At 40.0% G+C, this 25,286-nt stretch overlaps 1 protein-coding gene across 7 annotated transcripts in view; it reads right to left on the bottom strand.

Moving 5' to 3' along the window:
• Nucleotides 1–25,286, bottom strand: part of APP (amyloid beta precursor protein) — a 295,844-nt gene that overhangs the window by 211,779 nt on the left and 58,779 nt on the right. For 6 of the 7 annotated variants that reach the window (XM_053565412.1, XM_053565413.1, XM_053565414.1 and 3 more), the window contains exon 2: nucleotides 20,575–20,742. In XM_053565412.1, coding sequence (XP_053421387.1) covers nucleotides 20,575–20,742 — 168 coding nt within the window. Of the gene's footprint in view, nucleotides 1–20,574; nucleotides 20,746–25,286 lie in introns of those variants that run through there. The other variant, XM_053565419.1, reaches the window with a different exon arrangement.

Here is a 25,286-nt window from a genome sequence, read left to right as displayed (position 1 = left end):
GCCCCTGAGAATGTGAAGTGGTAAAAAGTAGTACTTGGAGAGTCAGAAGGTTAAAGTTAAGATTTTGGAGGAGTGGCGGTTATTGGTCATTGTAAGAAGCATCATATGACCACTGGAGGGAATGGCTGATGAAGAATGGGGAAGGTGGTTGGGCGCGGTGGCTCAGGCCTATAATTCCAACACTTTGAGAGGCCGAGGCAGGTGGATTGCCTGAGCTCAGGGGTTCGAAACCAGCCTGAGCAAGAGCGAGACCCCACCTCTAAAAAATAGCCAGGTGTTGTGGTGGGCACCTGCAGTCCCAGCTGCTTAGGAAGCTGAGGCAGGAGGATCACTTGAGCCCAAGCGTTTGAGGTTGCTGTGAGCTGTGATGCCAAAGTGAGACTCCGTCAAAAGAAAGAAAGAAAGGGAGGAAGGAAGGAAGGGAGGCAAGGAGAGAGGGAAAGAAAGAAAGAAAGAAAGAAGGAAGGGAGGGAGGGAGAGAGGGGAAAGGAAAGAAGGAGGAGTGCGGGAGGCAAGATCATGGGAAGGAGGAGAACTGGGAGACTGAGAAACTGCAGTACCGGAAAGATCACCAAGAAAGACAGTGAAATCCCTGAAGAATCACAAAAGGAGCAGTTGTGTTGGACAAAAGGAAGCCAGGAGCCAAAATGTTCAGAGTTTGAGGGGGACGCCACCAACAGGCAGAGGAGGGTGGTGATCCAGTTGGAAAGCTTCACAGCTGGCAGCTGGTGTTGGGAGGGGATTTAGGGAGGAGGGAGAGAGTGATTTGGAAGTGAAAATGAGGAGGGAGGAGGACATCCCCATCTATTGGCACAACCTATGAGGACTGTGAGGAACGCACATCTGAAGGCTGTGGGAGGTAGTGCCTTCCTGTGGGGGAGAATCAGGCTTCTGAGCAAGAAGAAAACGTGTGTGCACAGTATTACAGGGCTCAGGGGACTGTAATTATGATTGTCAGTGGCATTCAGAAGGTTCAGCAGGATCCTGAGTTTATTTATTATGATGATATTTAATCATGATTTTTTACATTAATTTTGATTTTCTAAAATATTGCATGAAAGTATTTTTTAAGCCAGAGCATCAGATTCAGTTATTTCAGATGTAAAAGGAATTTTAAAATTTACAAGTTTAATTCTAAACTGTACCAAGTAAACTCAGACATTTAAGTATTTTTTAAATTGTTCCCTCCAAAAAACTGAGGGAGCTTTTCTTTTCCATCCCCACACATCATTGTTTCCCAATAGTTCTCTTTTTTGGAGGACTTTCAGCTGATGACTAAACTGCTTTGGAGATTATGCGGAACTTCTTTCCCCAAATGAAAACTAATCTGGACAAACCAAATACTGCACAGATCTCTCGACAGATTCTTGTCTTTCCACTAGTTCGTACACCTGTGAGTCAGTAAAGACAGAAGTGATGTTCCATGTTGAGTTGGTTGCTTTGAGATGATAAAAAATACCTTTAAAGTAAAATAATGCTATTAACTGGAAGATCACAGGATATATCCATATTTTTCAGTACAGATAGTTTTATCATAGGGCAAATAGGTTTAAATTATACTGTATGGTAACTGCATTTAGGTTCTGAAGTATTTTCTAATCTTGATTCCTAAGTGCCTCACTCATCTCAGCTTGGTCTTAGCCCCAAGGAAAGTCATTAAAAAATATGGGATGAGAATGGATAAATACAGGGTCCATCCAGGCACTAGATGTAGTGCTAAGAACACACGGGCTAGTAAGCCATGAAAAAACATGGAAGAACTTAAATGCACGCTGCCAAGTTAAAGATCCCAATCTGAAAAGGCTCCAGGCTGTGTGACTCCCATCACCTGACATTCTGGAAAGGGCCAAGCTACAGCAGCAATAAAAAGAGGCAGTCGCCTGAGGTGGGGAGGTAGTGATGAAGGGGCTGACCACAGAGGATCTGGGAGCAGCTATTCTGTATGATACTATAGTGTGCATACCTCTCGTACGTTTGTCCAAACCCAAAGAATGTGGAACACTAAGAGTGAACCCTAATATAAACTGTGGACTTTGTGAAATTATAATATGTCAACACAGGTTCATTGATGTAACAGACGAACCACTCTGGTGGGGAGTGTTGATAATGGGTTAGAGAGAGGAGAAATGTCTAAGAAATCTTTGTACCTCCCTCTTACTTTGCTGTTAACCTAAAACTACTCTAAAACATAAAGTCCATTTCAAAAAATAAAAACTAAAAAATAAGGCATCAATTGGTATAGCAGTGTGGGATAAATTCGGTGGTAGAGGTGTGTATGCTGGGAGAACCCCCCAAAGATCTCTGATCTCTGAACCTGGGATAAAGGTTAAGAAAGTTATTCTTGAAAACATTACCAGTAACCTAGCTCCAAAGGGAGTGATACACATACCTTCCTTTGAAGTATTTTAACACCTCAAAACATACATTTCAGGTTACATAAAATGCTCTACATAAAAATGCCTCTAAAAATTTAATATTCCCAAGGCTTTTTTCTATATAATGAAAGGTGAAGAGGCTTTCTGTATAGAAATATAATTTTCCCACTACCTTTACTTGGTTATTATACCACAAAAATACAGCACTCGTGAGTCATAAACTCTCTGACACCAGAGATTTTGCTCCAAAGGACATGACTCTGTGCAGTGAAGGGTGAGTTACTGCATTTTTCTAAAGGGGTTCTGGATGCCACTTCTCAGAAGTATACCCTGCAGAGAATTTCCTCAAGAGTTGCCAGTTTTCTATAAAACCCACAAGCAGGTGCATTCACATTATGGTTCCTTCTTTTAATTTGAAACCAACCTGTTGTTTGCAGGCTACAAATTGATTAGTAGAAGGAAAGGATTTCCTTTACAAGTTGGTTGCACAACTTCTTCAGAATCCTATGGTAATACCTGATATAACAGCACAGTAACTTACCAGCTTGACAATTTTCAAGCTGGTACAATTGCAAAATGATGTATTAAAATCTGTGAGCTTTGTAGAGTGATCTGTGAAACACAGAATTTACTTCCAGTCCCCAAGATGAAATCTGGGACATACTTTGCATGTTATTTCCTGTGCTTTCTCTCTCCATAGCACTGACAATGACAAGTGTTAATATGCAGATAGATGTAGAGATTATAAAATCTGAACCACATAAAGCCCATTAAAATTAAAGCAATACCTTCAACCTGATTCAGTTACTTTTACTGATAAGGAGTTATTAATTTGGTTTTGCCAAAGATAATACAGCTCACGTCTGTAATCCTAGCACTCTGGGAGGCCAACGTGGGCGTTGCTTGAGCTTAGGAGTTCAAGACCCGTCTGAGCAAAAGTGAGACTATTGTCTCACTAAAAATAGAAAAACTGAGGCAAGAGGATTGCTTCAGCCCAAGAGTTGGAGGTTGCTGTGAGCTATGACGCCACAGCACTCTTTTACCCTGGGTAAGACCCTGTCTCAAAATAAATAAATAAATAAATAATACAATGAAATCAGGGGGAGGAATAGCAACTATCAAGATAACATGATTTCTTTGAAGCACTCACTGCAAGGTCCTTTAATTGAAGTGATTACCATGTGTACAACTAAATCCCGACTCGGAAAGCCAACAGCAAAACAAAACGAAACAAGAATCAAATTCTGACAAAAATTCCCAATGTTATGCCTAGAGTTTTATTAAATAACTACAGTGTATGTCCATATAAGCATTTTTATGTTGAAGAAAGAGTTAGTTCATAGTTTCAGTCAAAAATAAAAATTAAAACAACCAGACACACCAATGTCAAAAAGGCTGGATAAGTTCCTGACTTTTCGCTGGAACTGCAGTAGCCCCCTGTTCTCCTTTATCCGTGGTTTTGCTTTCTTCAGCCTCAGTTATCTGCATCCAATTATGGTCTAAAAATGATACAAGGAAAACTCCAGAAGTGAACAATTCATAGGTTTTAAATCATGTGGCCTTCTCAGTAGTGTGAGGAAATCTGTGTCATCCTGGCTCCATCCCACTCGGGACGAGAACTGTCCTTTTGTCCGGCACGTCTGCATTGTATATCTGCCTCCCAGTCACTCAGTCTTGCTTGGCAGGGAGACTGTGTGTATAGCGGTGCTTGTGTTCACGTCATCCTTGTTTTACTTAATAATGACCCCAAGTCACAATAGTAGTGATGATGACATATTGTTATAATTTCTCTCTTTTATTATCAGTTATAGTTATTAATCCTTTACCGTACCTGATTTGTGAATTAAACTTTATCATAGGTATGGACATAATAGAAAAACACAGAGTACATATAGGGTTCAATACTCCCTGTGGTTGCAGGGATCTACTAGGGGTCGGGGAAGCATCTCAAAACTTAACACAGGAAATCAAGATACGAGTTCCTCGAGCTGTTAAATCTGCATGCATTTCCCAACACATACCACTAATACGAAAGCAGAGCCAATGATTTGCTAATACAACAAACATTAGCAAATCCCAACTCTCACGCCGTCTTTCTTTTCTAAAATGATGCTTGTGTGGAACTGAATTATTGCGTATTCTCTTGAGGATTTAAGAGAAAAGACTTGGGATAACTACAGCTATATTAATTATTAATATAATATATGCCTAAAATAACACAGAAGCAAATCCCAGGCTGTGTCAGCTACTAGAAAACTAAGGTATCCTCAATTCCCACATATCTTCCTAAATTATAGCTACACGGAGCGCCTGCTGTATACATACAGTCTGCATTCCAAACACACTCTACCTAAGATCCTTTAAACCATGCTTCAAATGCCCAAGCCCATTAAGGCTCCCCTTCATGGACAAACCTCCTCCACTCACCGTGTAACACAATGCCAAGCCTTCTTAGGGAAGGCTTCGTGGTACTTAGCACAGTCTGCCTCACAGTACGGATCTGTGCTGCCTGTGTGGTGAAAGGGCACTTTCCTGAAGGGCAGGAAACACAATCTGGCCCGCTGTGCCTTCCCTGTGGCACCCCACATTCATTATCTTCGGGCTTTAAGGCTATCAGGAGGTAGCCAGCCCCCACCCCCTCTTTGCGGGGTTTCACCCTCAGTCTTCTGAAAGAGGACTCATTAGTGACCATATCTCAGCTCAGCAGCTCCATCCCCATGGCATTCTCTCTCTCAAAGGCAGTGAGAGCACACCCAGGCTCACGCTGCAGGAGGATGCTTGACGGAAAGTGGGGATAAGTCAGAGCCAGCGGTGGGCTGAGTCGAAACCCACAGGTCAGTGCAAACTCGGCCTTTGGAAGCAGCAGCTGGTGTGGGCTGGGGGAAGCAGGGAGATGCGCAGAGAGAGAAGAGGAGAGGAGAGACACCCGGACAAGGCAGGGTCCAGCAGGGGCTGCCCGTGACCTCTTAACTCCTGTGGGACGTGGCTTAGTGAGTTTGGCTTCTGTCCCCCTCAGTAAGCCCCGTTCTATACATAAGCTACAACAGTAGCTTTATGTTCCTTCCAACTAAACAAAACCCCAGAAAAAGGCCCAGCTCAAATGCTGCTTCACCTATACCCCCTGTATGAGCCCTTTCCTCTCCAAACCCAGACCACTCTGTTCTCCCACTTCCTTTTCCACTTTCTCCCATCACTTTATCTGCTCCCTGAGCCCTTCCTACCCACCGTTCTGCCTAGGAGCCATCCTGCTCTATTAGAGCGTAAGCTCCCTGAAGGTGGGGGGGACAACCTAACTCACTTTACATGTAATTATACACATAGAATTATCACAGGCCAACCCCGTGATTGCACAGTTAGTGTCTGATTGCTAGTTGATGACTTATTTCCGGCTAAGGTCAGATCCTGCTCATTTAGGGAAATTCAATATACATCAAGCTTCTGTTGAGTTATAAATCTATCTCCTAAGTAAGATATTCCAAGTAGTTACTGGATTATAAACTTTTGAGGAAATGAGCATCTCAATGCCTTTCAATATTGTTCTTCCAAGTACACGTGGCAACTCAGACAAATAATACAGCATCTTTCACAAGACATCATAGATTAAAGGGAATAAACACTCTGGGGAGAAAAATGCTAGGAATGGCTCCCACTTAAGCTAACAGGGTCCAGTAAGCTGGTCCAGGAACCGGAAGAGCAGCCTACCACCTACCTGGCCAAAGAGCCATGTTTTATCTTCAAAGGCTAGTTTATCAGCACACAAAATACGTTTTTTTTTCAAGAGAGCTGAAGAAGTTTCAGATACTCATAGCCAGGAAGGAGCTAGAGTTGAAAGAATCTTAGGTCCATATTATAAAGTTATATTGGCAGCATAAATAGTTTTGTCCACTGCGGAAATGCCTTTAAAACATGGTCACCATTAGAACATTTTTGTTCTAAATTTAAAAAAGTAAAGTCTCTCTCTCTTTCTGTTTCTCCAAGTTGGAAATACATTAATCTCAGACAAGATGACATTTAAGTTGCTAAATATGCAAAGAAAAGACACTGATGATATTTAAGAAAGCCAAGAACATGCAGTTATATATACACAGAAATATAAAAGTATTTCTTTAAGACATATGTTGTGGGCCAGGTGTGGAGGCTCACGCCTGTAGTCCTAGGACTCTGGGAAGCCGAGGCAAGTGGATTGTTTGAGCTCAGGAGTTCGAGATCAGCCTGAGCTAGAGCAAGACCCCATCTCTAAAAGATAGCTGGGTGTTGTGGTGGACATCTGTAGTCCCAGGTACTTGGGAGCCTGAGGCAGGAAGATATCGCTTGAACCCAAGAAGTTTGAGGTTGCTGTGAGCTATGACACCAGGGCACTCTACCCAAGGTGACTCTATCACAAAAAGCAAAACAAAACAAACAACAACAACAACAAAAAGACGTCAGAGTCCTCCAGAAACTTTTATCTATCCCCAACATTACAGCAAATGGGGGACCAAGTCCCTTTTTGGCAAACAGGCCATCAAGGACAAGTGATTTATTTATACACACTCACTTCCAAATAACCAAGACTATTTCAAGAACATAAGATCAAATGTGGCTAATAAAAGGCCAAAACAAAGTTAATGGACAGAGTAAATGGAAATTAGAAATTCCCCCTACTAATTCTGTAAATAATTTGCCTACTTTTCTTTTTGGTTATCCAATTTTTAAGATCATCTTTAACCAAATTCTTAAAATTTTTTTTAAATTTTTAATTATTATGGATTCCTAATAGTTGTATGTATTTTTAAGGTACATGTGATGTTTTGATACAGGCACATAATATGAATTAACCAAATCAGGGTAACCAGGGTATCCGTCACCTCAAGGATTTAATGTTTCTTTGTTAGGAACATTCCAATTGCACTCTTTAAGCTATTTTAAAGTATGCTCTAATTTATAAGTACTGTTGATTATATTCACTTGGTTGTGTTATTAAATATTGCTCATTCTATCTAACTATATATTTAAAACATTTCTTTTTGAAAAATATTAGGAATTATGTGGTACTAATAAAATGATGTTTTAAATACGTAACTCAAAAGTCAATGGGTAACGTGATGCCTTAGCACACCTTAATTTACACTAAGGAGGCCTTAATTTAGCACACCTTAACCTAAAGCAGCGGTTCTCAACCTGTGGGCCACAACACCTTTTTAACAATGAAAAATACACTGCGGCATTAGGAACTTAGAATGGTTGAGAACTACTGATTTAAAGGATTGAGCAACAGATCAGCACAGTGTCTTCCCAGAATTGACAGAGACCTTGAATAGTTAAGATAAAAAAGTTGCATTTCAGACTAGCCCAGGAGCAAGAGTGACTAGATTTGACAATTACTAAAGCTGAGTGATAGGTACATGGGGGGTTTATTATACTGTTCATTCTGGTTTTATATATGCTTGAGATTTTGCATTTAAAAGAATGAAAAATTAAAAAAAAATCTAGTCCAGAGGAAACAAGCAGTTTTGTAAATGTACATTCCACATGAAAAAGGAAAAGAACCCAAGATGTGTGTTCTTTCTGATTGCAGCTACTGCATATAAATAGACGCATAAAACAAAGACGCAAAAGCTCTATAAAAAATGTTTCCGAGGTAGCCTAACCATGGAAATTCTACCTTCTGAAAGCTTTTATATACCAATTCATTTTTCAAAGAACATATCCAGAAAAATAAATAATAATTGAGGGTTTGCTAAGGGCTAGACGTCACTGCAAATGTTTTATCTGTAGCATGTCAGAGAATCCTCCATGAGTTAGTAATTGCTTCATTTTACAGAAGACAAAACTAGAACTAAAATAAGTGCCATTTCTAAGTGCTCAAAGAATATATTAATTTTAAGTTTTAAATGACTTAAATTTTAGTGTATAAACCAAGATAAAGTGATGTTCTGGACAGTATATTTCTGTTTCTGGATTTAAATGACACATTCAAAAAATCTTTCTGGAATAGAAAGGAAAGTCACATCTTAAAATCTTCTTAACATAAATTCTGATGGGGGATACTGAAAACAGAATATCTAATTTAATTGAGAAAGAAAACTGGTCACTGAAAACCTCCCCTGCAGGCATCTCAGTGAGGTGCTGACATGCAGCTGATGAAACGCTATTGCAGTGATGGGAGGGCAAGCAGAGCTGCTGTCTCACATGCCAGCCTGATGTAAAAGCAAAGGCGGTAAAATGGTGCAGGGCAGTGCGATATTTCCCAATAATCTGTATCTGGCCCAATTCTGCTCCTGACACTATATATTAGTACAGTATATTGTTATATGCAGGTCCTTGTGAAAGTTTTGATTCACACAAAAATTAGAAACACAAAATCTACACGGACAGAAACAAATGAAGCTCTCCTAGCAACACCAATAAGCTGAACAAGTTGAAACTTGCATGGGTGAATCAGAAAGGATGCTGCTGTTGACTGTATTTCTTGGAAGTAAAATAATGGACCATAACACAGTCTGTCTCAAAACTTTCACCACGTACCTACACATTTATGCTCAGAGTTGGAAAGTACTGTCAAAGAACCTTATTTAATTGTTAAGTCATTCTAATTCCAAAGTGCTAAATATAAAAACACAACTGGGGATGTGGGGTAGAGGAGTAAGTCCAACCAATCCTTACATTTATACAGACTACAGACTATTAATGCCTAAGATATAGCCTTAGTCATATATTGGTAACCCAATACCTCTATTCAAAAATTATTTCACTTAATATAAGTTTTTGAATGTTTCAAATACCAAAACCACAATGTGCCTATATGCCTAAGGTTTGTCAGTTCATTTCAAGCCTACAAAGGTAAAGGGTACACAGGGAAAAGCAATATTGATCACGAATGCACTACGGCTTTTACTATAGTGCAGGATATACAATATGTAGTTAGCACAGTGTGTACAGGTTATGTGAAAAAAGATCACATCTGTTGTTTGCTTTTTATTTAATTTTATTTAATTTTAATTTCATATCACTATAGAATGAAAACAAAAAGGTTCAGAAACAATTATTTTCTGAGAATCCCCTCTTCAGTTACATATTTTAGAACAGAAAGTCAGGCAACGGAAATGGTTTTGCTCAACTCATCTAAGGGGCAGGTTTTGTTTTGTTTGGGTACTGGTGTGCTTTGCACCTTGATCCCGTTAATCTACAGACAAAACAACTCTTCATTTAGAACCAGAAGGTTAAAGAAACAGAGAACAGATATCATTAACTATGGAAAAGAAAGCACTTAGCAAATAAAAGAGCACACACCCAGAATCTAGTAAAAGAGATTATGAACAAAGACAAATACACCTATCTTTCCTAGCTGGAAATCTGACTGCACCTGAAGCTTACTCCATTTCAAACTTCCTCCAGAGACCTGCTCCCTGTGGGAGTCACTAGAGCCATCACCCTTCAGGAAGGCCCTGCCTTGTGGGAGTGTTGTGCATATTAGGAACACAGGGCAGAAGGGCCTGTGTCACAATTTAAGTTGAAGTTCTTTCCTTAAAAGAAGAGGAAGAAGAACAGAGCTGGGACTGATACAATTTCTTGTTTAATAGACAATATTTAACTTTTATAACACATGCCTGTGTGTTCTAGTGATAAAGTGAAGACATGGTCTAAGATTGAACAGGCAGCCTTCCTGGACTGCTCAGTGTCAAAGAGCGATGATGCCCTTATCAGCAGGTCTACAGGGTATCAAGGGCCCATCTATAGAATTTGTGGGATGAGCAGGATGATCTTTCACATCCCTTTTCACAATAATATTTTGTGATTTTTAATTCCCTTCTCTCCCCAAACTAACCTACCCCTGGAAACAAGTTAATTTTTCTAAAAGCATCTTGACCGGCAAACACTCGAGGTAAAAATCTCTCATTGCTCCCACATATCTCCAGAATTACAAATCCCCAGATTTACAATTAAGACACTCTACTTTACAGCTTCATTCCACCCTATTTTCTTTCTTTCTTTTTTGTTTTTGGAGACAGAGCGTCAAGCTATCACCTTGGGTAGAGTACTGTGGCATCACAGCTCACAGTAACCTCAACTCCTGGGCTTAAGCAATTCTCTTGCCTCAGCCTCCCAAGTAGCTGGGACTACAGGCGCCCGCCACAACACCCGGCTATTCTTTGGTTGTAGTTGTCATTGTCATGTGGCAGGCCCCGGGACAGATTCGAATCCACTAGTTCTGGGGTACGTGGCTGGCGCCTTAGCTGCTTGAGCTACAGGTGCCATGCCACACCCTATTTTCTAAATTCTCTTCACAATTTAAGTTTATATTTATAAGCTCCTTAGGAGCCAAGAAGGGTATCCTGCTGCTCAGTAGCACCTAACACAAAATCCTCTCCTCCACATCAGCATTCATTATACTGAATACATGTGACTGTATTAAACTTGGGAAGAAATAGATTCCTGAAGGCCGAGCATAGTGGCTCACACCTGTAATCCAAGCACTTTGGGAGGCCTAGGTGGGAGGATCACTTGAGGTCAAGGGGTCAAGGGTTCAAGACCAGCCTGAGCAAGAATGAGACCTAGTCTCTACTAAAAATAAAAAAAATTGCCAAGTACAATGTCACCTGCCTGGAGTCTCAGCTATTAGGGAGACTAATGCAGGAAGATCCCTTGAGTCCAGGAGTGTGAGTTTGCAGAGCTATGATGATGCCACTGTACTCAGGCCTAGGAAACAGAATGAGATCCTGTCTCAAAAAAAAAAAAAAAAAATAGATTCCTGAGATATAAAATTAAAATGTCCTTCCTTCCTTCATTCTTTTCAAGTTCCAAAGACTTTGGTTTAAATAAAACAATGTTGTTTAAAAAAAAAAAATCTCATTTCATCCCAAAGAGAGAGGACAATAATTTTGTTCCTAGGAATTAGTATATTCCAAGAGGAATATTATACTAGTTTTGTTCTTTTTATATTTATCAATTCCTCAGACCAAAGTTTGTATACTCTTAACAGTTCACTGAGGCAAGTGACCACTTTATACTGGTAAATGATCAATAATTTATAGTTACATTCAAGTTGTTTCCATGATGCTATACTAGAGCTAAAAATTAAATTCAAAACTTGATTTTTTTTTTATTTTTTTGTACTTTGTGCCTCTAGCATAGAAAAGAGGAAAGGTACTTTTTTCTATAAAAGAACCACAGAGGAAAATAACTAAGGGTCTATTGTGGTTGGTCATCTGTTACTATTTATACATACAAACTACACTAAAACTTCAAACATCAACAAGAAACAGAACAATCCAGGGATCTGGCCTGTTTAATGTTTCTAGGAAGCCTACTTAGAAATCATTTTGGAATATTACAACTGAATGATTAAAGTCATATAATGGGTTTGTCACTGTACTTCTAAGTGCATGGCACTCATGTCTTAACTGGGTGAAAACAAACGAGGGCAAATCTGGACTATGGGCCAACATTTTCCTAACTCTTGCCTAAAAATACCTTTAGAATTCTTATCAACAGAAAGAAATAATCTCTTCAAAAGGAAAGCACCAGTGCCACCTTAGGGGAGGTGGACTTGGCATGGATACAGGTGTGAAGCCCCTGTCCATACAGCTCCAACCCACATGCCAACAACAGGCCTTCCGTGCACATACTAAGTGATGGCCAGGATGTTCTGGGTCAGAGGGAAATGCTGGATGATGCTTGGTAAGGCATGATCTCTAGAAAAGTTCATTCTCAGCAACACCTGGGATCTGTTTTGCCTACAGGAGCTACAGCAAGTCCTTGTTTTACTTATGATTCTCTTATAAAATACTATACTCTGGGGGAGGCAGCTTAAACAACTGGAAGCAAGAAGTCTGAGATCAAGGTGCCAGCACAGCTGGGTTCTGGTAAGGGCTCTCCTCCTGGGCTATAGACACAGCCGCTTTCTCACCACGTTCTTATGTGACCTCTTCTTTGTGTGAGCAGGGAGAATGAGAGCAAGCTCTTTGGTGTCTCTTCTTATAAGGGCACTAATTCCATCCTGAAGGCCCCACCCTCGTGACAGCATCTAACACTAATCAGCTCCCACAGCTCCCAGTGCCAAATTCACACTGGAGTTAGGGTTTCAACACATGAATTGGGGAGGTTAGGTGAGGGGACACCAACATTCAGTCTGTAACAGCCCTCAATAAATACTTGATGAAAAAAGATAAATAATTTCAGATTGTACTAATAAAAAATCTTTTTAAAAATTCAAAGAAAGGCAAGTGTTAGAGATGACTGGGCAGAAGCAAAACTATTAGATTGGAGACAAGGAAGGAATATACAGTCACCAAGAATTTAGAGGACTTGAGATAAAATGTATACATTAAGTATACTCAAAAAACAGTATATTTCAACTGTCTTCTCAAACTAACTTTATAAGGGCCTATAAACTGGAGAAAAGAAAAAAGACTCTATTTTTAGAATTTTTTTGTTTACTTTCTATTTCTTTTTTTTTTTCTTCAGATTAATATAAGGGAACATACGATTGGGTTACATTGTTTGCATTTGTTAGGTTGTATCCGAGTTATAGTCGAGTCCTTTACCCAGGAGGTGTGTCAAATACCCCTAACATTGCACCTGTCAGATGGGAACTTACCAAGCCCCCTCCTTCCCTACCCTCTTCTCCCTACTTGAATTTAATTGTGTTTTTTTCTCTCATGTGGGCACGCGGTTGTTAATCTGTAGTTTCAAATTAGTATTGAGTACATGGGATGCTTGCTTTTCCATTCTTGAGATACTTCACTAAGGAGAATGTTCTTTAACTCCATCCAGGTAAATGCACAACATGTAAAGTCTCCATCTTTCTTGTGGCTAAATAGTATTCCATGGTGTGTGTGTGTGTGTGTGTGTATCTACGGTTTATTAATCCATCCAGGAGTTGATGAACACTTGGGTTGTTTCCACATCTTTATGATTGTGAATGGAGCTGTTACAAACATTCCAGTGCAAATGTCCTTGTGACAAAATGATTTTTTTCTTCTGTGTTGATACCTAGTAATGAGTTTGCAGGATCAAGGTCTGTCTACTTTTAAAAGACTCAATTTTTTTTTCTTTCTTTCTATTCTTTTTTTTTTTTAGGCAGTCTCACTATGTCGCCCTCGGTAGAGTGCCCTGGAGTCACAGCTCACAGCAACCTCCAACTCTTGGGCTTAAGCGATTCTCTTGCCTCAGCCTCCCAAATAGCTGGGACTACAGGTGCCCGCCACAACACCAGGCTATTTTTTGGTTGTAGCTGTCATTGTTTGGCAGGCCCAGGCCAGCTCTGGTATATGTGGCTGGTGTCCTAACCGCTGAGCTACTGGCGCCGAGCCAGACTTAATTTTTACTTTTTCTCCCTGACCAAAGAAATCAAGGGTAAAAATGAGACCATTGTTAATAACAGCAAAACAACACAATAGCAAGGAATACAAATTCAGAGGAACATGAGACTACGAAAATTGTTTACATTACACATCATAAGAAGCCAAGCACACTATCTACAATGCAAAGCAATCCTTTGGAAAAATAAATTTAACAAGTGAGTTAAGTTGGTTTGCAAAAGGTCAAAATGAGGTCACAATCATGAGTTCAGTTAGTTTCATTCTGTTTTAGGACCACAGACTGCTAACAGCTGCCTTTGACTCAGCCAGCTATCTCTACAACATCTGGGTTTTGGTCATGAGAGAAATGAAGTGAGCACATTAAGGGAAAAGAAAATCATTAGCTATTGGGAGGCCAAAAAAAAAAAATATCATTTAATGAGTGGTCTTGTTAATGGTCACTAATGCTAATGGTTCCTGTGCATAAAAAAAAAAAGAAGAAGAAGAAGAATTGGCTTGTCACACTCTACTGAGGGTGACAAAGTGAGACTATCTCAAAAAAAAAGAATTTGCCAAAGGATGTCTAGTGGATGCCAGAATCCAGTGGATAAACATTTTCATGGTGCTGAGCAAATTTTCATCAACCTGGAATTCTATACCTCATTAAGCCATTGTTCAATAATATTACAGAACAACTTCTGAAAGTAACTAATTAAAGATGAAAGTCATCTAACAAAGGGAGGAATAAAAGTAAATGATACAGTGATTGAGATCCTTTGATGCAAGGAAATGTCTACAGAGAAGGAATCTAGTAAAAAGCAGAACCTAGGATAGTAAGAATGATGGCAATAGAAGAGCTGTTAAGATTATAACTTTGAGGGTGGCACCTGTGGCTCAAGGAGTGGGGCACCGGTCCCATATGCCAGAGGTGGCGGGTTCAAACCCAGCCCTGGCCAAAAAAAAACCACACACACAAAAAAAAAAAAGATTATAACTTTGAAAACATAAAATATCAACTGACATGTCTTTCCAAAGGAAGTAAAAGAAAACAAAAATAATATAACTTACAAAACCTGCAAGAAAGAGAGGTGGAAAAAATTGTAAGAGTATTATTTTCCTTGTCATTCCTCACAATGAATCAATCGATACCATCTAAAACAAAAACATGAAGTTAAAAAAAGAGTAAAGCAAAATAAACATTTTCCAACACGCACATAAAATTCAAACCTACCAACAAAACCATTCATTATTTCTAATTATAAAAGAAAAATATCAAAATAGCCAAAATGTGGAAAGTGGCAGGAATACCCTAAAATATCCATAAAGAATGTTCTATGCTGGGCACAATGGCTTATACCTATAATTCTAGCATTCTGGGAGGCCAAGGCAGGAGGATTGCTTCAGTTCTGTAGTTTGAGACCAGCCTGAGCAAAAGTGAGCCCCCGTCTCTACTAAAAGTAGAAAAATTAGCTGGGTGTTGACACAGTGACCTATTGTTCCAGTTACTCGGGAGGTTGAGGCAGAAGGATCACTTAAACCCAGGAGTTTGAGGTTGTTGGGAGGTGGGTTAACATCATGGGCACTCTGTGCAACGGAGTGAAACTGTCTCAATTAAAAAAAAAAAAAGAAAAAGGAGAATATTCTAGAAGAAGGTACACAATTTGATAGAAAATGTCAAAGACTATTTAAAAGTTCTGAGTGACATCTCTCCACACTCCCACCCCATACCCTCACAAAAAAAATTAAAGTCATGGTACATAATCAATTCCCTCAGCTCCCTCTTTCCAACCCACAGAACTTTTCTAATTCACTCCCACTGTGCTGTAGCACTGTGGTCATTATCCTACTCCACCCAGCCAATCTTCATTCCTTTAACAGTAACAGCTCCGCTCCCACAATAAATGGCCACACCTCCCCCCCACCTCCTACCTACACCCTGTCCAGGTACTGGGCACAATTACATAAGGTGTCGAGTCCAAGGGCGGATGTGTGACCCAAAGGCAGATCAACCAGAAACCCTCCCTGGAATTGCAACGTACAGAGGCACAACGGCTTAGCTGGGACAATACGCCCCCAGAGCTCCGGCTGCCTTGTCTACTAGAGGAAGTCCATCTTAGCAAGAGAAAATGAGTGACACGAAAAAAGAAGGTAAGTAGAACACAGCAAGGGAAACCCTACTGAGAAATTCTGGACAGCACTGAGTCTCAGTTCCAGTTCCTGAGGACCCTGTTTCTGTGCATTTTTTACAATTGTGTAAGCTGCTGCCACCCATCAGGCTCCTCAACGACAAAAAGGCCTCCAAATTTACAAATCATTGAATGCGTTTTTGTCACCTGGCAACAGAAACTGCCTAACTAACCCACCCTTACTATTTCCTCATATCTCTTTCTCAGAAAAGATGCTCCCTCTCCTTTCCAAGACTAGCCGATCAGTCTGCCTTTCTCCCCAGTGCTTACATAGCTTATTTCTCCTGAGCCTACTGTGTCCTTCCCACAGCAAGCTTCCTCTAACCTAAGTTCGTTCCATTTAAGAAACAAAAACCACAACAAAGCACAAAGCCTTTCTCTTTGCCTTGAGTGGCCCTGGAGCTCTTCACCCCTGGGTCTTTCCTTGGAGTCCACAGCTGACTTCACCATTCACTCATGTGATTCCTCCTGCACCCTGCTGCAACTAAGGCCTCACCCCACCCCATTTCATAGACATTACAGTTCCCAAGAGGTCAACAATGACCTTTTATTTGCCAAATAATAACAATGTTTTGCCACCAAAAAAGGTGTCCAAGTCACATACATGAGCAAAAGCGATTTCTGGATGTCTTAGCAGTAAAATGCAGGTGTTGTCTTCCAAACCCTGAGAGTGGTAGGGAAAAGGATTATCTGATTCTACAGGGTGTATTCTTGTTGTTCACTCCTCCAGGGGAGGCAATTTTACAACTCTGGAAGGGTAGACACTGTAGACACCGGATAACACCCCAAGTAGTCCCTGTCCCATGGAAATAATTCCATAATATTCCAGGTAAGTCCAGATGATTCCTATTCAGAGCCACAAAAAATGAAGTGTGGTAGGAGAAGAATTTAAATCTAAGTCAAAGTGCACCAGTTTTAGCATTTTACAGTTCACCTCATTAATGAACTGAATGAAATCTTTGACCTGTTCATTTTGCATGAGAAACTTGATTCCACCTAGTCAAAAATTATACGTCAACCACTTTCCATCTGCCTCATACTTGTACCCCCATCATCTCCCCTGTTTAGAAATTTGCCCCAAGTTGACTTCTAGCACTTAATACTTCCCACTTCTTATCCTTTCTCTCTGGCCACTGCTCATCCTTCATTGACGTCACCGTTTCTCTTCTTTCCCCTTCTATGTTGCAATTCCCCAAGGTTCATCCTTGGTTCTTCACTAGAGCAGTCATCCAGTGAGTACAATGAATGCAAGCATTTGTCCCTGTAGCTGGCACATTGTTAATGCTCTATAAAGGGTAGCATTAGCACCCTCATCACTGTCACCATGTCAGCTTTTAGATTGCTGGTGACTTGAGAGCCTTTTTCCCTTTTAAAGAACAAGTCCCTGTGTTCTATTCATCTGAATAGAACTTTAGCACCCAGAGATATACATTTGAAGAAGGACAAGAAAACCGCTGGGGTTTACAAAGGTCTTCATGATCCTATCACATTAGAATGTTTTTAGTGACGGCTGTATTTAAAAGGACCCAAGACAGGCCTCCCTCCCTCCCAACTACCAGTAAAGTTGTGGTGGAAGGTCTGGGAGGGCCCCCAAACTCTACCCCTCCCTGTCTGACTTGCCAGATCAAGGAATCTCAGGCCCTTACAGCCCACGTCACAGGGAGCATGGGACCATGGAGAGAGCAGCACTGTTCAGCAGAGGTAGAATACAAACTGCCCATGTAATTTCCAATCTGCTAGTAGCCACACGGAAAAGTAAAAGGAAACAGGTGAAAATCGGTTTGAATCACAGATACAGGTATTGAATAATATTTACGTTGTATTTAACAATATGTCTAAACTATAACCATTATAATATAAATAATCATAAAAGTGATGAATGTGTTATTTGCTATGCTTTTTCATACATCTTTTTCATAAATCTTTGAAATACGATATTCAGCCTCACAGCCCACATTGGTTTGGACCAGTCACATTTCAAGGGCTCAATGGCCACATGTGGTCAGAGGCTGCTACTGTACTGGACAGCACAGGGCTAGAGGCTCCTCCAGGGCAGGCTCTGAGGAAACTGAGAAAGGGACACAGCGACATAGCAAGAGGGTGAGTTTTTAAAATGCAAATCTACAGTCACTCCCCTTCTTAAAAAAAAAAAACAAACAAACAAATAAATGCTTTAAATGACGTCTATTACTATAGCATACAGAGTAAATTCATGAAAGTGGGTGGCAAGCCTGATGTTTCGTTTGTCTAAGAATCCAGCTCACATGTTTAGACCTCCGTGGGTGCATGGTGAGCTGAGAGTGACAGTCCTGGAATCACAAGAGGAGGGACACAGCCAAGGGACCTATTCTCCTCCCTCTCACCCTGTGGCCACCAACAATCTGGCCAAGTCTGGAACTGGGAAGAACCATGCTGTGGCTTAGTCTTGGGACAAACAAAAGACTAAAACAGAAAGTGCAACTACCCAGGCATTAGCGGAATCTCTAAGAGCAGTGGGAAGTAAGGGGTGTTCCCACGGTCTACCAGCCAGGTCAACAAAAGCAGTTTTTATATGGCCACTGTACCAGTGTAAAAACGTTTGGTTATTCCTAAGTAAAACTAAGGGAAGTAAAAACTTGGGTGCAAGCTTTGACACACATACCTCAAAACAGTCACTGACCAGAAAAAGACAATTTGGTCAGCGTCATTAACTAAATATGAATTCCAGCCTTTAAAAAAAATTCTGTTTGACACTCAATATATGATCTGTATATACAAAAAAGTGAAATGGAATCAAAAACATATAAACATGTAAAGAGTTCTATTTTACCAAATTGATAACTTACCTAAAAATTGCACTAGAAGAACTCTTTAGCAGAATATGCATATTATTTCTAAAATGGATACTTCATAAAAATCACTTCTGGGTATAAGTTAATTTATTAATAACCCCTACTTACTAAATAAGCAGACAGAATGTTTCCAAAAACATAAGGAACTTAAGTCCCAGTGATTGCCATTTAAATTATGAAGAATTTTCACATCATGGTTTATACTCCTTTCAAGATAAAAATTACCTACTATGTAACATATTGTGATAATATGGGTGCCTTTTTACTTCTTAAACGTGAGTTGGTAGGCTTGGCACCTGTAGCACAGTGGTTATGGTGCCAGCCATATAACCAAGGCTGGTGAGTTCGAATCCAGCCTGGGCCAGCTAAGCAACAATGACAAGTACAACAGAAAAATAGCTAGGCGTTGTGGCGGGTGCCTGTAGTCCAAGCTACTTGGGAGGCTGAGGCAAGAGACTCGCTTAAGCCCAAGAGTTTGAGGTTGCTGTGAGCTGTGATCCATGGCACTCTACCCAAGGTGACATAGTGAGACTGTGTCTCAAAAAAAAAAAAAAAAAGTTGGTAATTATAGACTATCTTTCTAAAAAAGGGTGCTATCCCACAAAATAAACATTTTAATAATAATTTAATGGTTATAATTAAAAATATTTTAATAACAATGTTAAGTAAATATTTTATTTTGAATATAAGAATGTTAAATTTCTAGTACATAAAAGATTACAATGAAGAAAATTGTTGCTGGGCTATCTGCTGTTTATACTGACTTTTGCTTAGCCAAGAGGCTTATGATTAATTCCTATAAATGTCTTAAAACTCAAATAGTCACCTGTCCTAGAACAGATAGTTGTCTTAAGAACTGTGAAATAATACCAGCACGGTGGCTCATGCTTGTAATCCTAGCACTCTGAGAGTCCGAGGCAGGTGGATTGCTTGAGCTCAGGAGTTCAAGACTAGCCAGAGCAAGAGCTAGACCCAGTCTCTAAAAATAGCTAGTGTAGCAGCAGGCATCTGTAGTCCCAGCTACTCGGGAGGCTGAGGCAAGAGGATCACTTGAGCCCAAGAGTTTGAGGTTGCTGTGAGCTATGACACCATAGGCACTTTACCCCAGAGCAACTAAGTGAGACTGTCTCAAAAAAAAAAAAAAATTGTGAGATAAAATGCCTGGGATACCAGCTATTTTAAATTGAATTAATAAGAAAGGAGTACATTGTACAATAATATTATCCAAAAGACTAGGAAGAATTACACAAAGAAAGAGCTCTATGAATTGAAAGGATATGATTTCTAGGACATAAAGTTAAGTAAAAAAGCAAAATGTAGAACAGTGCACTTGGTATTTCTTTTGCATAAGCAAAAAAAGGGGAATATACATATTATCTTTTGCAAGAACAAATCAGGAACAATGAAAATGTTTATCAATACAGAACGGAACAGGTGGTAAGTGAGCTTTCTGAGTGTAACTTTAAGAAGAGTTAACAGTGTAATCAACAAGTAAAAGTGGGAGGAAAAATCCAAAATTGAATACAAGCAGAGAGAAATTAATCAAAACATATCAAGTTGGTAACATAAAAAATTAATTATAGCACTTTCAACCATAATACCTTGCCTGTATTGCCATAGTGGGATAATGTTCTAAAGATAAAAGGAAGTGCCGAGGCATCTTAACCTTCACTCAGTTTACTGACAATCATCACAGGACACTATCATTTTAAACAACATTTTATGTATCTTGTAGAGAAACACATAGAAATATATTAATAGTATGGTGAAGCATTAGGAACCAAGATTGTTACTGTAAGAAAAAAAAGATAAAATACACGTGTATGAAATTAAGTATTTTTTTTTTTTGAAGTTAAATATTTTTTAAACGCATGCACATTGTCTTCCAGACAGGACTTACTTCTTGGCAATACTGCAGGATGCCCTCCTTGGTACCGATGCAGGTTTTGGTCCCCGATGGATCTGTCTCCCACTTCCCATTCTGCACATTCATATGCATGTTCAGTTTGCCACAGAACATGGCGATCTGGGGTTCAGCCAGCAGGCCGGCATTGCCATCAGTGGGCACCTGAAAAAATAAGTGTCAGTTAGTTATGGAATCCATAGCTCCAAAGGAGAGGCTGCGGAAAGGAACAGGGAATTGAACAACAGAAGCAAAAACACTAGAAGTGTTGCTAATTCTCAATTATGGATCAGCCCTGCCTTCAGTTAAGTGCTACAGACACTTCCAACCACTTAGAAAACACTGCCTTCTTTGACACGGAGATAGAGAGAGAAATTAACAATACTGAAAGGAATTTCTTCATTGAAAAATGTACGCATTTTCTCCATAAGAGATTTTTGTGATACCTTGCTAGAAGGTTCAGATGACAAAAAGATGTTATTTTCTAAAATAAATATAATCACCGTTGAGGAAACCACATTCTCACAATAACTTCCAATTGACTCACACAGAGCCCAATGCCAATCCCTGCCTGACAAAAGGCCTGGAAGTATTTAGTAACATTGCATGCCACCTTTCAACACCAGGCAGGACAGTATTAGTTAGCAAGTGGCTGCATTATGATTTTCAACAGAAAAATGGACTGTAGAATTCACTGTCCACAACTGTAAATGAATATGTTGAGCATTCCTCCCGGTTTTCCCCAGAACATTCTGTGTGTGGTTATTCATCTCTCAGCTTTTAAAAGTATGTGAAGGGGGCTGGTGTCCTATCTCCCCAACCACGCCATGTAGCAAGCAACAGATCTGAGCTATTACCATTGCAGGTAATCCATCACCTCATGAAGACAGCTCATCCTTGGAAAGGATTCCTTTTATATTTTTAAGCCCTTCTGGGTACAGGTATTACCCTTATATAAATTATTTTTAAAAGGGAAAATGGAAATCCTGAAATATCTGTACAGTCTTGCTGAATAGATTCTGGTATCTCAAAAAGAAAAAAAAAACAAAACAAAAAGTAAGCCCATAGAAGTAAAAGGGATATTTGAAACCAAGGAATCAAAAGACACATTAATCATGATAATTCCTGCCTTGTTAAATCCAACTGCTGAGGAAATGTGAGACGTGCGTGCCAGAAGGATTAACTTCCAACAGAAGCCATCCATTCATGCAGTCAAGAACTGGGCGATTCCATCATTACGTATGATCATTCCTAAAAATTATTCACAAGACAAAAAAAAAAAAGGAAACCCCCCAAAATGCTAAAATCACACTGAGAGATTTCAGTTTAAGAAATGAAATAGTTTCCAAACATTTCTTCCCACAGACATGTAAAGTAGGCTACATCTGTCCATTCTAGTTATCTTGACATACAGTTTATCCATCCATAACAGAGGGTTTATGTCCTTAACAAAAAAAGTCTTACACTGAACCTAGTCATGAGTGCAAAAGCTGCTGGCAAAGTCAATAAAACCGTGTTTTCAAGTTATTTTCCTATTATTAACAAAATTCTGCCTCTACAGATGTTATAAATAACAGCAACTGAGGCCACAACGTCCAGATCGTCTGCAGGAATAGCTTAGGACCCCTCGCCTGAGCCCCTTACCACCTTCTGAAACTGAAATATCTCATTCTCCAACAGATGCAAAGAAGTAGTTTAAGGAGAATGTTCTATGCATTTAAATTTCACGGCAGTCATGAGAGATTAAGAGAAATTTCAATGCCTTGATCTTAAAAATTAGAATACAAATTTTGTTATTCCTATTAAAAGGAGTAGTATAGATAATAACATTGCAAGAAAATTAAAGAAAGTAAAATAATAATCCGATACCTGTAAAGCCTTGTATTAGCCAATATAGAGAGCCTTGCCCACAAGGCATTTACAATCCACTAAGGGATCATTCTGCTCCCCTTTCAAACCCATTCCTGTCCCAAAGTCCTGTCTTGGGATCTCCAACTAAAGAGAGAGACTAATGAGCCTTTTAATATAGCTGATAAAAACGATTTCAATGAAATCGCCTCCTCTCCACCTCAGTATTTCTCTGGACCTCTGTTTCTCCACCACCTGTTCACTAAAATGTCTAAGGAAAGTGTTCTGTTCTACGTCCTTGTCAACGCACGTGCCCTTGATCCCATGTCCTCCCATCAGGGAGCAGGGAATTGACAATTTCTCTCCCCACAATAGCCAGCCTCCAAGAAAGCCACCCAGGATCCTCCTGTTACCATGACTAAGCCAGTCTCTTCCCCAAATGCATCAGGTTCTGTCTGTGCAACAAATAGAATACAGAAGAAATGCTGGTGTCTGACTTCCAAAGCTAGGTCGTGAAGAGCGTCACAGTTCTTCATTTCCTCCGGGATCACTCACTCTGAGGGATCAGCTGGCCTGTGGTGAGGACATTCAAGCTACAGTGAGAGTGACCCGCGTGGTAAAGAATAAAGATCTCCTGTCAACAGCCCTAAGAGCAAGCTGGAAACAGCCGACAGCCACATTCAAACCTTGGCATGACCAGTTCCGGCTGCCACCTCAACCACAACCTTAAGAGAGACTCACAAGACCACTCAGGGTGACACTCCCAAATTCCAGACCCACAGAAACTGTGACATACTGACTGTTGTTTTAAACCATTAAGTTTGGATAACCTATTATGGAGTAATCGATGCCTGATACCTGTTCTCTAGCTCCTTATTGCAAAAACAAATAGCCTTTGATCTCCTCCAGAGCAGAAGGCAAATAATAAACAACTTCATTACCCTTGAGAGCAGCAGGTCAAGCCAAGTTTCTCTGTAATGGGCAAGGTGTAAGTATTTTACATTTTGTGGGCCTTAGAGTGTCTTTTGTGACTACATAACTCTATCCTTGTGTAGCAAAGAAGCAGCCATTGACAATAAGGAAACAAATGGATGTGACTGTTTTCCAATAAAACTTTACCTACAAAAAAAGCAGTGGGCCAGATTTAGCCTATGGGCCACAGTTTGAAGAACCCTGCTCTAATGCAACCATCTTCCTTCATGTCTTTTACTGACTGTGATTTACAAATCATCTGATGATGTGATTTGTGATGACGCCCCTCCAACACCTTCTCCCCTGCTTCTCATTTACACTCTCCTGCTCAGCTCAGACTCTTTCCTCCAAGGCTGCACACAGCCTCTCATATGAGAAACCAAAGGACTTCTTCAACGCATGCCACTTTTCATCTTCCCTGCCCCCATGGATTCTTCCTCTGAAGTCTTTTGTCTCGGCTTCTAGGGCAATAAATTATCCCAGCCCTCTTACTTCTCTATCCTTTACTCCCAATCCCCCAAGGTCACAGCACCAGACATTCCTGAAGACTGAGGCGCTGCTTCTCTTTTACCTGCCTTAAAAAACCTTGGTGACACCCTCAATGAATCCCCAACAATAACAAAAAAAAAACACCTTGGTGATCTCACTCTTTCCATTCCTAACAGCAGAGAGAAAATTCCAATATATAGTATAACACCAGGCATTGATGTCATTTTCAGGTAAAGTCCTTGCCCTGACAACGAGATAACCAACCTTTCCAGATTGCCCAGGACTGAGGGGAAGGGTTTCCAGCGAATGAGACTTTTAGTGATAAAACCACGGAAGTCCTTGGCAAAATGGGACAACGGGTCACTCTACCAGACAAAAATGACAAATAAATGTTTTCATTTTTTCCAACCTTGAATTCTCAACTCTCTTTTATTTCTTCCATTCTTCACTTTTTTATCCTTCCCTCTTCTGGACTTTACATTTGTTTTAACGCCATCTGTTTGGGTGTGTGCACATGCTGACTACCAAATGGTGTTTATCTTTTTTTTTTAATCTCTTCAAATAAATTGATTTTGGCCCAGTAATTGTCTTATGTTCTCTTCATTTTAACAACGAGTGATTAGACCAGAAAATATATGGTTCAGTTCCTTTCAGGTTTTCCACCAAATAAGATCTAATATTAAGTTTTTCTTGCAGAGCAGAGGTCTTGTTATGTTGCCCAGGCTGGTCTCAAACTCCTGGCCTCAAGCAATCCTCCAGCCAGAGTGCGGGGAGTACAGGCATAAGCCTTCACATCCAGCTGGGATTTAATGCTAACTTTAAAAATATACAGAGAATCCTAGTTAACATGCCCTATTTTCTTAAAATGGAAACTTTGATTCCTCAATAATTAGGACAAATTATTAAACTAGGTACTGCAAATTTGGTTGTGTGTATACATCTTGTTCCACTTGACATTACAAGAGACTCTTCACAAATAAATACTTAAACCACAAAGCCAGGCTTCTCAGGCAAGATTCCTTCACAACCAACCCCAGGTGTACACATGAAAATCAGAGCAATTAGCTTGGAGATAAAAATTGAACCAGAACCTGTCTGGTCTTACTGAAGCCCACCTACGAAGAATTTCCGTGTGTAAGGTACATATCCCAGTCCCAGTTAATTAAGAAAAACAACCCACAGGATCCTCACCTCCACCAAATAATCTTTACAAAACAAAGCCGGGTTGCTAGGAGTGTTCAGCCAAAAGGAAAGCGCCATCCCTAGGCCAGGTGGCCAAACAGAAGGTAATACTTTCCAGACAGAAAACCCAAACAGGTTATTCAAAACACTTTTCCTGAATGATGCTTCAAAGAAATAGTGTAATAACTCACCCATGGGGTTCTATTTAGGACTTGTTA

The sequence above is a fragment of the Nycticebus coucang genome, chromosome 16 (genome assembly GCF_027406575.1).
Source record: "Nycticebus coucang isolate mNycCou1 chromosome 16, mNycCou1.pri, whole genome shotgun sequence".
In the NCBI taxonomy this organism is placed as follows: domain Eukaryota; kingdom Metazoa; phylum Chordata; class Mammalia; order Primates; family Lorisidae; genus Nycticebus; species Nycticebus coucang.
This window is presented reverse-complemented; position numbering and strand designations above follow the sequence as displayed.